Below are 12,572 nucleotides of genomic sequence, written 5' to 3'. Positions count from 1 at the left end.
AGGGATGCGGTGTTTGTTAAAGATCCTCCTGAGTTTCTCGGATCCTCCAGCCACATAAGGCAGGACCATGTTGTGGCATCTGGGCTCCTTTTCCTCCCCTTCAGTGGTGTTGTCCTTCTTCCTGGTTCTTGTGGCTGTTTTCACAAAAGTCCAGTTAGGGTATCCACAAGTCAGGTGACTCCAAAGACTCTCAGTGATGATGGTTAACACCCAGGAGCACCTACATGTTAGTGGTATCAGTGACCCTGATAACAACTCCACAGAGGTTAAATACCTGGGATTCCCTGCCAGTCAGTCAGAACTGAAGAAGCTTCATGGACAGAAGTGAAACGTCTTCAAAAACCTATCAAGTCCAGTTGGCCTTGATTTTAACTTTACTTGAATATCATGACCTGGATGACTGAGAATCTCCACAGACATTGGGTCAGGATTGATTGAGTCATGTATGTTATTTGCTAATAACATACAGCTGATAACACTTAAAAAGTTACCTGGCGACCTGGTTTGTTCCTACTTTGTGGAACATTGTTTGTACATCATGGATGCTGTGAAGACATACGAGTTCAACAGTGGTAGTAGGAGTCCTGTCCTGAAGGGTTGGAGCAGGTGAGGACACTGAGGAAGGTCAGGATCAAAAAGCACCTCTACTTGGCTCATTTGAAATGAATCACAGCAGGGCCATCCAGGCTCTGGTGTGTCAGCAATGTCTGATGTATCCATCCTTGCCAGCATTCCTGCCAACAGCGTTTGATTTGTGTTCTAACATTTTTCTCCATTCAGTTGCATTCAGATTCACAGAACCTGCTGGCCTTCATTTAGGATGGTGTGCAGTACAGCTGGACAGGGCTGATCCTGGGCTACACTGATGTGCACACTGCTGCAGCGCACCACGCCTTAAAGAACCCATGAAATGACCTCACATGACTTCTCTGTGTAGAACAGTATATTACATGGGACCTCGCTGGCATTTTTACCACCCATAGCTAAAACAAACAAACAAAAACAAAACACTAAAAACTCCAGTTGTGTCTTGGTGCAGTGTAGTAACTGGGTCACATCTTGTCAGGCGGCCAGCTGTCGGGAAGCTGTCTTATTGTGTCCAAGCCCCGCTCCTTCCTCAGTATGTGCAGTGTGCCAACAATGGATGTTGACTTCTTCATGGAAGTTTTTCTTTAGAATGTTTAGCAGCCGCTCTACACCTGATCTCTATCTGCAGACTGTTGATACACACTGTCTTTGTTGCTCCTGAAGCCTTACACACACCTTATACGGGCTTTTATCAGTATCCAACTATGTAGATATATCTACATGGTTGGATAGGTGCACAACAAGGTATGAGGAAACGAGAGCAGACAAGGAGAACTGATAAACTGAGGAATGGCTCCACACAAGGCCTAGCAAGCTCCTGCTGTTATTGAGGTGATATTGTCATGCGGAGGCTTCAACATTAAGGATTTTAAAATGTATGGCGCTGGACAGAAGGATGAATGGATCGGAGGCTCGGTAGAAACCATGCAAAACACTGTTTGGGGCCACGATGATGCTGAATCAGCAGGATCCACCTCTGCTTTAAACTAACTTATCTTGTTTTAATGTGAGATGTTTCATGTTATGACAAGATAAATAGTATACTGTTGTAACAAGAAACAATTCTTGTTATGAAGTGATGTTTGTATGTTGTAAAAATTTGAAAATATCTTGTTATAACAAAGCTTTACCAATCCATTGTTCTTTTTCTGACATGGCAGCAATACACTGTCACACCTTATCCAACTTTTTCACTGACTTAAACAGGAAAACTCTGACACACTAAGTTTTGAAATTTTCACAAAGTGTAAAATGTGTAACGTCAAGGGCATTAGTAGTTGTACACTTCACTGCATCTCTTAGGTAGCCTGTGTGACACAGGTTATCAATATCAAAATCGATCCATGACAACTGGAAGTAAGAGGCCTAGGAGGAGGCAGGAGGAACAGGATTCACTGCAAAATACTCAAAATATAAAATACTAATTCCTCAATATTATATTCATGCTTTAAAAGTAGTAAACATCAGTAGTTTTCACAATTAAAATGATATCTGGAGAAAAGTGTTGTCAATTGTATTATATCAGCATTATGTAATCTCAAAACTCAAGAAAGGCAAAATTATGGGAAAGTTTAAAAAAAAAAAAAACCTGGGCAAACTCAGATAATTTCTTTCAAAAACATGGGGACAAAGATTAGCATATCAAGCCAAAAATCACTGGAACAATAGTGTTTAAAAAAAGAAAAAAAAAAGAAAGAAAAAAGAAAAAATACACAAAAATGAATATCCTGCATGTATCATGCAGTTAGTATGTGTACTGTATCTTTTGTGCTAATAAAATTTCGGTTTTTCCTTTTTCTTTCTCCCATGAACATGTTGGACCTGTCACAATTGTGAATACTGTCATTATCATTATATTATTTTGCTGCCATATCATTTGAATGAAATTTACCCCTTGTTATAATTTTTTAATTTGATTTAATTTAATATATTTTACACGTTTTATTTATTTTGTATATTTATTTGACTTTACTTATTTAATTTATTTAATTATTTTTCCTGGCCATTTTTTGGAGTGGGGTGAGAGAAATTGAGATTTGATGCTGTTTTCAAACTACCTGGCCTTGCTGAGTGGATTGGCATCACCATGACCCCAAGTGTGTGTGTATGGTGTGCTGTGGTGACTGGTGTTTTTATGAGATTTCATGATGATTTATGTCCTTTTGCAGTTGTGCAGGCCCCACGGAGACTTTGTGAACAAATGTGGTGATGTTGTAGGGACCTGTGTTGATGCAAGTGTGTTTCAAACCCAATAGTGCAGCAGTGATGATGCCATTGTCGTCCTTTTAACAGCTGAGAAAGAAGAAAATGAAGAAATGTTTTGTCTGCTGAGATCGCCTCCAGCCGAGACATATCTGTCTTTGTGTTCACAATAAAAGCAAACAAAGAGGACACTTGCCGCGCTTGTACGCTTCCTCATCTTCTAAGTCTGTATATTACAAACTTCCAGTGTCATATACCAACCAGCCAAGAAACCAGTTCTAACTTTTATTGTCTGAGTTTGGACTTTTCCAGATATACTCAAAGCTGATGGTGGAAGCGTTTAGTGAAAGTGCTTCCAATGGCTCCATGTGTATAAACATGTTAGAATCATAAAGAAGAACTTGCAAAAGGACGTATCTCTTTCAGCTGAAGAGACTGGAACGCCCCGTGCTTCATATAGCCTGTTCTAAAAGAATCAAATCCAGCAGTGGGAGCACAGGAGAAATCGTCCACTGTCAATGTCAGACACTCTTTCACAAGTTCCACTTGTCTGGGTCCAGAGCTTCCACTGTTTTGTGGATGAATTCCTGGGGAATATATGACATGTTCAGGAGGGATTTCATGTCAATGAAGTGAAATGAAATGTCATGTTTCTCATACATAATTCTGGGTCTTTGTCGATTGTCTTCACAGCCAACGTTTCACTGATGTTTGTCTTCATGCACTTTTCACAGCTTTACACAGGTGACCTCCAACAGCCAGTGGCATGCAACTGGAGGACATGACATGAAGTGCTAATGATATCTTATGAAGAGGGCTGTAGACTCTGTGTGTCTGCAGGCCTACCATATGCCCTAAAACTTCATTATTTCTATGGAAATTTAAAGTTTGTTTTTGCCTTTTGCTCTGTTGTCTGAATCCCTGATGATTTCACTACTTTCAGTCCTTTGTGTGCTATTTAAGTCATATTCACTATACATGCCATAGTCCTCTTTGTTCCAGAGAGTTGCACTGTTAACTTGTTGTGTACTCCTTTCCACGCATGCTTAATTAGAGCACAGAACTGAATTCACTCATTTAATATTTATTTGAGTGATTAAGAACAAATTCTTATTTAAAATGGTGCCTAGCAAAAGGCAAAGCCTCCTGAGGGAGGAGCTAAAACAGAACGGTTAATAGTTAAAAAAGACAGCAGTGTACATCTAATCATGTCCAAGACACCCTTTACTTTCATACAATCATAACAAGCATACATGTCATACGTGTGGATTCAAACCTGTACGCAGCACCATCACAGTCATCTCAACAAGAGGTGGTTTAACAGAAGTAAAGGTGGAGTGCGTCCTGAGAAGGCCAGTTGGATCTTAAGGAAGCCCTGAGGTGCACCCACAGTGACATTAGCCTAGTGAAATGGAGAACTAACCCTTAGAGCAACTCTGGAGCTGTCTTATTTACACAGTGCATCATGTAGATTTGTATGGAAGCCCACAAAAAAAAATCCCCATGGTAAGTCATAATTATGAGATAAAAAGTCCAACTTATGAAAGTCGAAATGAGATACCATGTGTGCGTGGTAGATCCATCTGTAGCTGTGACACTGAGCAGATGTTTCCAGCTGCTGTTCAGTGAAGGCTGCCACCTCAGCCACATCACTTTCCACGCTGGAGCACTTTCTTGTTTAATATTCTTTCAAGTGTGTGTTTGCTTAGTAAAATCCCATGTGATCCCACGCAAGCAAATGAAGCAGTATCTGTTGTAAAAGGAGCACTTGTATTAGGAGTGAGATGCAGTAACATAACTGCTGAACACATTTATCCTGCCGTCTATCGCAGTGATGCATGCACCGCTGAAGGTAGAGGTAGATCCACCACAATTCAACTTCTCCTTTAACGACTCATTTCAAATCCACATGACACACTTTTTAAACCTTACAGCTTCAGAGTTGCTGTGAGGTTTATTGTCACTTTGGCGGAGCCAGGCTAATGACTCCCATAGACTTCAGGAGACCCCCTTCACTTTTGTTATGTTGCAGCTTGATGCTACAATCTTTTGAATTCATTTTTTCTCTCATTAATCTACACTCATTACCCCATAATGACAAAGTCAAAACAGAATTTTAGAATTTTTTGTAAATTTATTAAAAAGGAAAAACTGAAATATCACACTGACAAGTATTCAGATCCTTTACTGAGTACTTAGTTGAAGCACCTTTGGCTTTGCACACCTAGATTGAGGGATTTTCTGCCATTCTTATTTGGAAATCCTCTCAAGCTCGGTCAGGTTGGATGGGGACCATCGGTGGACAGTCATTTTCAGGTCTCTGCAGAGATGTTGGATAGGGTTCAAGTCAGAACCTCTGGCCCAGTCTGAGGTCCTGGGTGCACTGTACTTTGCTCCATTCAGTTTTCCCTCAACCCTGACCAGTCTCCCAGTCCCTGCTGCTGAAAAACATGCCCACAGCCTGATGCTGCCACCACCATGCTTCACTGTGGGGATGGTATTGGGCAGGTGATGAGCGGTGCCTTGTTTCCTCCAGACATAACGTTTGGAATTGAGGCCAAACAGTTCAATCCTGGGGCCCGTTGCACAAAAGTAGGATTAAGAAGTGACTGAGCCGAGTTCAACAAATCCAAAACAAGAGCGTCCAGGCTAAATTGGTTGCACAAAGACCAAACCAGGATGAGCAGACACAGATTCATCAAGCCAGCTGAAACCTATCCTGGATAAGTGCGCGCACGCGGCTTTCTCAAATAGACCCCGCCATTGATCACAGATTCACCGATCCACCATGGCAACCAGAGCAGCATACTTTTCCCCGTCAGAGGCAGAAATCCTCATGGAGGCATACGAGGAGGTGAAGGATCAAATCAAAAAGAAGGGCAACACGGCCGCTGCTATAAACAACGAGAGAAAGCGTGGCAAAGTATTGCAGACCGCCTGAATGCATAAGTAGTGCAGAAATACACACTCACTGTTCCGCTGAAACCATCACAATTAGGCCTACAATCCAAATAGTTAATTAACATCTCCGAAAACGTAGTTGTACTCTGATTATTAATCAGCTGAAATTGTAAGTGAAATTGACTGCAGATGTGAGTGAAATTGTGTAAATGTAACTCCATCAGACTGTATAACAATTTGACAAATAGATAGAGCTCACTGACTTAACTGAATTTCCCTTTGGGATAAATAAAGTTCCTCTTATCTTATCCTTATATTTGCTCCTCATGCTCCATGCTCTGCATGCACATCAAGATAAAATCCCCCTCACGTGCCCATGAGGCGGGTTTTGTGAATAGGAAATCCTTTTACAGCATTAATGTTCAGGTGAACATGACTTTTTGATATTGTCAATTAATGAACACTGTACACTGCTTGTGATGTGCGTTGATTGGTTTAATAGTCTTCATCTTATAATTTCAGATGGTCTGCAATGCTGACTGTCTGATCAGCAATGTTGTGGCAAAGTGGCCTGGCTCAGTCCATGACTCCCGAGTCTTTCGGACCTCCGGAATCTATCAGCGCCTATCACAAGGTGAGCCACACAACCTCTATTACTAACCACTTTTTACATCATGGCTGTGTCAAGAATGTCACTCTATTTATGAGGTTGTGATGATGAGATTTTGTATTGACAGGTGAATTCTCTGGTGTGTTGCTGGGGGAAAGGGCTATGCCTGCCAGCCTTTTCTCCTGACACCACAGACCCCCAGGGAGCACAGCAGGCCTACAGTCATGCCCATGCCAGGACAAGGGCCAGGATTGAAATGACCTTTGGCCTCCTGAAGACACGCTTTCACTGTCTCCAGGACTTAAGGGTCAGCCATTTGATGGCATACATCACTGTGGCCTGAGCCATCTTCCACAATGTGACCTGCCTGAGGAAGGAGAGGGCTCCCAGAGTGCCATCACACACAGACTGGGACAATCCTGCCATCTTCCCTGATGACGACAGTGGTCGGCTGCTCAGGGACCAATATGTGTTAAATTATTTCAGTTAACATGCATGCTCTAAATTTAAGTTAAATATGTCCTGCAGTGGCAGAGACGCCTGCTGTGAATTTCAGTTAAATTTGGCCTGCATTGGCAGAGGAATTTGTTTTGTTTTTTTCTTTTTTTAATTCAATTTAAATTGATTTGACCTCTTATGTCGTTTGTGCTGTATAGTGTGTGTATACAAGTTTGCTACTGCATCCATTCATTTGTCTGTTCATTTGTTGTGTATGGATTTGTCCTGCATTTAGTTCAGTGTGCAGACATGCAGGGTGTATTACATACAGACCTTTGAATGTGTCTTTATTTTTGTTGTATAATATGCTTTGATTCCGTGCTTTCTATCTTGTAGAGTCACTGTGTGACTTCAGTTTTGAAAGGAGCTGATGGTTTACCTGCTTTGATTTATCCTTATTCAATAAAGGAACATCATGTTACTCTTTGTGTATTTATATTTATATGGGATGTGCATTTTATAGTCTATGGGAAACTGTAAATTATCTAATGATTGCAACATCATCTAAAATCATTTATCTACAATGATTGAAATTAATAATCACAAATGTTTAAATAATGACAGTGGGTCTAGTTTCGACACCTTCCTAAAATAATTGCCTAAGTCATTTTTTGTTAAAAATGAGTTTTTGGCCTAAATCATCTCCTCTTGATGCTGGCCACCTCTGGTAAAATCGCCAGCATCCTCAGTTGAACAGATCATGCCATTCTACCCCTTAAGTATAACTGCCTAAATCAAGAGTATGTCAAAACTGTGACTCAGGTAGTTTTATTTTGCCTAAGTCAAAAGAAAATGTGACTTAGGCAATTTTACGTTATTTAGGATATTTTAGGCTATTTTAAGAGTTTCAAGATGGCAGCGGTATCAAGAAAGAAAAATTTTCTCTGCCAATGAAGTTATTTCAATGAACCAGGATTCATCCTCAATTGGTAAGTGATGAGGTTTAGTTTATACTTCATTCACACACACACACACACACACACACACACACACACACACATATATATATATATATATATATATATATATATATATATATATATATATATACATATATATATACATATATATAATCAATATAGTCCAGTACAAGAGCTCTGCAATCTATAACCTCAATAATAAACATAGAATTACATTTACACAATTTCCACAATGTCAATATTATAAACTTTGTTAAAAGTAGAATTTATGGCAGTGCTGTTGCATTGAACTGCATTAGACTGTGTAAATTGTACCTTAGGCCACGGTTAAGTTTGTCCCCACTCACATGATTTGAAACCATTCACCATTTCACTATTAGCACAGCCGTGTAAGGTCGTGGCTGTCTCGCCTGACAAGTTCGAAGCTAGTTTTTCAAGCTTTTCATTCCCTTTTCATTCATGCCCAGAAGCTCACTGGTAGCTCCTATAACAACGCCCAGGAACACGCACTCTCCGTTTCTCCAGCCTCCGACAGACAAGTGAAGTCAGTGAGCTGGTTAGGGGGGAAAAAAACCCGAATCCTCTGCGACCGAAGAACACAGGTGAGCTGTAACGTTAAAGATTCAGATTCAGATATATTTTTTTTTTTTTAAGTCATTCAAACATGTTCAAAAAAACCAAACCAAACCAAACCAAAACAAAAAACAGTAGGTCCGGCGGATTGATATCACCCAGCTTCGTGTTTCCTTAAAGTTTGCTGTTAACCCGTGACGGATTCAGGTTGGAGCTTCCCTGAGCAGCACGCAGGGGCGTTAGAGACGTTAGACCGGGTGTAGACGCGCTTAGCCTTGGGGAGTAGACGTTAACGTTTGCTGCTGTTGATATTAAACTGAACAAGGGCCAAAAATATTCCATGCTGAGGCAAGAGTACTTAACGTGTAACATGTAATATGCAACTACGGATTACTGCAGTGCTCAGCGAGTGCATTTGTTAAAGTTACCTGTCGTTCAGAGACCGGCTCACGCCAAACTCCATTGGAAGAAAGGTGCATTTCAGTGCTGCCTTGCGTACCGGCGAAGGTAAGACAGCCCATACCTCAAGATACTTAAATATCAATGACTGAGGGTCTGTTGGCACTTTCGGCATATAGGTGTTCTATAAAACGGCACATTATTTCATTAAAATGCCACATTTTATAGTTCTTTCACACTTCGGAATCGTTAAACTTTTTTCTAGACATATAAGCTGCCTAGTGTATTAAATGTATGTCGCCTTTAAAAAAAAAAAATAAAAAAAAATCCTATGATGTCATAAATCTTATCTCTTCATAGCATGTACCTGCATGCTTGACAAGGGGCAAGGAATGTTAAATTGTTAGATTTTCAATGGCGATATTTGACTTCATTGTGGCCAAGCCTATTCAGACTTCTGCTTGGTTAATCTCAATTCTTGATGAAAGTGACCCATACTCCTCTGTGGGAGCTGAACACGGCTGTTTAAGCTTTCCTTGTCACAGCTGCTCAGGTTGTTCATTCTAAACAAATCTGCTATCAGTATCATATTATACTATACACTCGCTGTGTAGGTACAATTCTAGTTTGAATGTAAGCTCAACTAGACAGCAAATATCTTCTGGAAATAACCCGAGTATCATGAATTATCATTTTTTTAAGTGAAGTATATTGTCCACACCTCACCTGATGATTATGCTAAAGACTTGACACAGCTTGTCAGATGTCAAGGTGTTTTGAATGGGAACCGGGTTCTTGTGTATACAGCTTTCACCAGAAACATGTATGCACACATTTGGATGGATTATAGCCTAGAACACTATCGTAGGACTAATATTTGGCTTGCTGTGAATAACTCAGCAGTGTGGAAATATAAAGCTAACAGAACTTAACCCAACAGCCCCTGGTTACATCAGCAGACATCAGTTAACCCTTTGAAACCTGGACTGACACGAGATTTTTTGTGTTAGCTTGTGAAAGGCATGTGAACTATGGGTGGTAGCTAACTTGTCGAAGACTTTGGCTCTCACCCATTTTGACCTGAGCTACACCTCTGCGGTTGTACCAGTCAACTTTACAACGTATGGCACTGATGCTAATAAATAGGGAGCCATTGGGTAGCAGTGGACACATGAACGTGGGGAGGAATGTTAAATAATACACCATCTTAAGACACTTTGTTAAGACCCTCTGTACACTAAGTCTTGTATTGGATGAGATAAGACACGCTGTAATCCTTACTGTCTGACAGTCAAGGTTGATTGAAGTCATAGATTACCTAGTAACCCTTTATTCCAACATAAGTCAATTTTCGATTTTTCGTTTTTATCACCCACTAGAATGGTGTGTGTAGATTGGTTTCATGATGCTCATAAGGCAGCTTGTCTCAGCTTTGCCAGCAAGAAAGACAGGGTTAAAGTCGTAGAAAACTAAGAAATGTCAGCCTGTTGTTCAAAAACTACAACATAAGGTCTGAGGAACCTAAGGATCATAAGGAGGTCTGAGGAACATACATGATGTGTGGAGTAGGTTTTTGCACAGGCCCATTCAGCCCAATTTAAAAAGGGGGTGACTACTTCAAAAAGTCTGTGTCAAAAAATGTTTTACTTTGATTCTTTTTATACCTCAAATATATCAAAAGGAATACTCCAACATTTTGGGCAAAATAGGCTTTTTCTGCTTTTTTTTTGGACTTACCCAGACTGACAGGAGGTGTTGGATACCATTTTCACCTCTGTAAGTCCAGTGGTTCAGCTCCTGTGGGTAGCTTTTTTGTGTTAACTTAGCGTAAATACTCTATTGGAGTCACAAAATAAACCTTACGGCAACTCTGACGCTGTCTTATTTACATAACGTATCTTTACACAATGTACACATTTTGGAATTAAAAAAAAAAAAAACAAGTGGTTTGAGGAGAAGTTAGATTATGGAACTGTAATTGCTGAACACATTAATCCCTCCGTCTATCTCAGTGATCTGTGCACTCCTGAAGGTATAGAGAATGCCAAGATGATGTCATGCTGCATGCGGGGTTGTGTCCATCATCCTCTGAGAATTGTCTTTGGTTTGTTTACCACCCCTTACCTAGCACCTGTCACTCATGGAAAAAAAAAGAATGGCTTATATATAATCAAGAGAGGAAGAAATGGATACATGAAAGGAAAATGAAAAATTAAAACTACATTTGGATTGGACTGGATTTTCTCCTGACAGCCGCCACCCAAGTGTTTTTTTTTTTTTTTTTTAGCTTATGAGCTGCTAACTCATAAGGATCTATATCATTTATCACCCACATTTTCTCTATATGTCTTTGTTTTGTGCTTAAATGTTAGGTTTTCCCAGTAAGGACCTTTTTCATTTTCCTTTCTATTATCCTGGCTGGGGCAGGGCCTTTCTGTGTGGAGTTTACATGTAAACACACTCCACTTTCCCCCACCATCAAAAAAACAAAAAAACAAAACAAAACATGTATGCTTTGTTAATTCTCCTGTCAGTGCCCCTGACCAAGGCACTGGCATAGAGCTGGACGTGGTCCCCGGGCGCTGCATGTCAGAGAAAGAATTTCCTCAGGTTAAATCTTAACCCTGTCTTTCTCCTCCACACGTGGGCGTTAGTTTTTTGGGTTTTTTTTTTTACAAGAAAAAAGGAAATGAGAAAAAGCATATTTTGTAATCAGTTTTTTTCCCCCAGCTCGATTAAATGTGACCTGCTGTGGCAGTCTCACGCAGCAGTACTGCCCTACCATGTCAGTCTTGACAGTTTTTAGAACAGGAAATATAACAGAGGCTACATGTGTTCACCTACATGATTGTTGGAAGTAACTTTGCATTCTCTATAGGAAGATCCACCACAAATTAACGTCTCCTGAAACCACTCTCCTTTGTTATGTTTTTTTTTTTTTTGTTTTTTTTTAATTTAATTCCAAGACATGTATTTAAAAGCCACATGATCCACTGTGTAAATAAGACAGAGTTGCTGTATAGTTTTCTCCCCTTTGATGGAGCCATGCTAATGACTCCCATACACTTCAAGTCTTCATAATAAGCTAACAGGAAATGCTACCCATAGGAACTGAACCTCTGGATGTACAGAGGTGGAGATAGAACCCAATATCTTGTCTCAGTCTGGAGAAGTAGATACTAGGGGATTTTGCCCAAAATGTTGGAACATAGCTTTAACACCTGTCACAACTGATGTGCTACACTCAATGTGTTAGCAATGAAAATATGTTAAAAAGGAACTTCTATTGAGTGATGTGTGTGTGTGTGTGTGTGTGTGTGTGTGTGTGTGTGTGTGTGTGTCGGCACGTGCACACAAACAGGTGAAGGAATGGACACCCACAGCCAGGTTATCAACAGGTTACGGACAACATTTCGTTCAGGCAAAACGTTACCTGAAGAGTTTCGGCGAGAGCAGCTCTCCAACCTTCTCTCATTGGTCAAGGATAATGAGCAGCTGATTATAGATGCAGTCTACAAGGACCTCAGAAAGGTAGGAGAGTGTGTGTTCATATATATTTCTACACACACCAGCACCGCAGCAGCCTCTAACAGGTCAGCATGCTTGACGTCTGGTACTTTTCAATAATGAATAACTTGGTTTTTCTCTTTTCTCATTGCTGCCCTGAATCACCAGCCAAAATTCGAGGCAGTCCTGTCAGAGATCGAAATGTGCCGTAATGAGCTGTACTGCGCCATTGATAACTTCAGTAGCTGGATGAAGCCAGAATATGTGAGCAAACACCTGGTAGGTTTGTATTTTTGTCATTTACTCAGGCTGGACTGGACTTCATTAAACTTCAACCATCATTTGTTTTTAAGGGGATAGTTCACTCATTTAAA

The 12,572-nt window shown here is 40.4% G+C and overlaps 1 protein-coding gene across 3 annotated transcripts in view; it reads left to right on the top strand.

The window, feature by feature from the left end:
• The first annotated feature begins 8,082 nt into the window (after positions 1–8,082).
• aldh3b1 (aldehyde dehydrogenase 3 family, member B1) overlaps positions 8,083–12,572 on the top strand; it is a 12,125-nt gene continuing 7,635 nt past the window's right edge. For 2 of the 3 annotated variants that reach the window (XM_030058604.1, XM_030058602.1), the window contains exons 1-3: positions 8,083–8,321; positions 12,053–12,222; positions 12,367–12,477. In XM_030058604.1, coding sequence (XP_029914464.1) covers positions 12,061–12,222; positions 12,367–12,477 — 273 coding nt within the window. In that variant the 5' untranslated portion in view covers positions 8,083–8,321; positions 12,053–12,060. Of the gene's footprint in view, positions 8,322–8,492; positions 8,800–12,052; positions 12,223–12,366; positions 12,478–12,572 lie in introns of those variants that run through there. The other variant, XM_030058603.1, reaches the window with a different exon arrangement.

Source organism: Myripristis murdjan, chromosome 8, assembly GCF_902150065.1.
Source record: "Myripristis murdjan chromosome 8, fMyrMur1.1, whole genome shotgun sequence".
Taxonomy (NCBI): domain Eukaryota; kingdom Metazoa; phylum Chordata; class Actinopteri; order Holocentriformes; family Holocentridae; genus Myripristis; species Myripristis murdjan.
The sequence above is the reverse complement of the archived record's forward strand: the minus strand, read 5'-3'. Positions and strand labels throughout refer to the sequence as shown.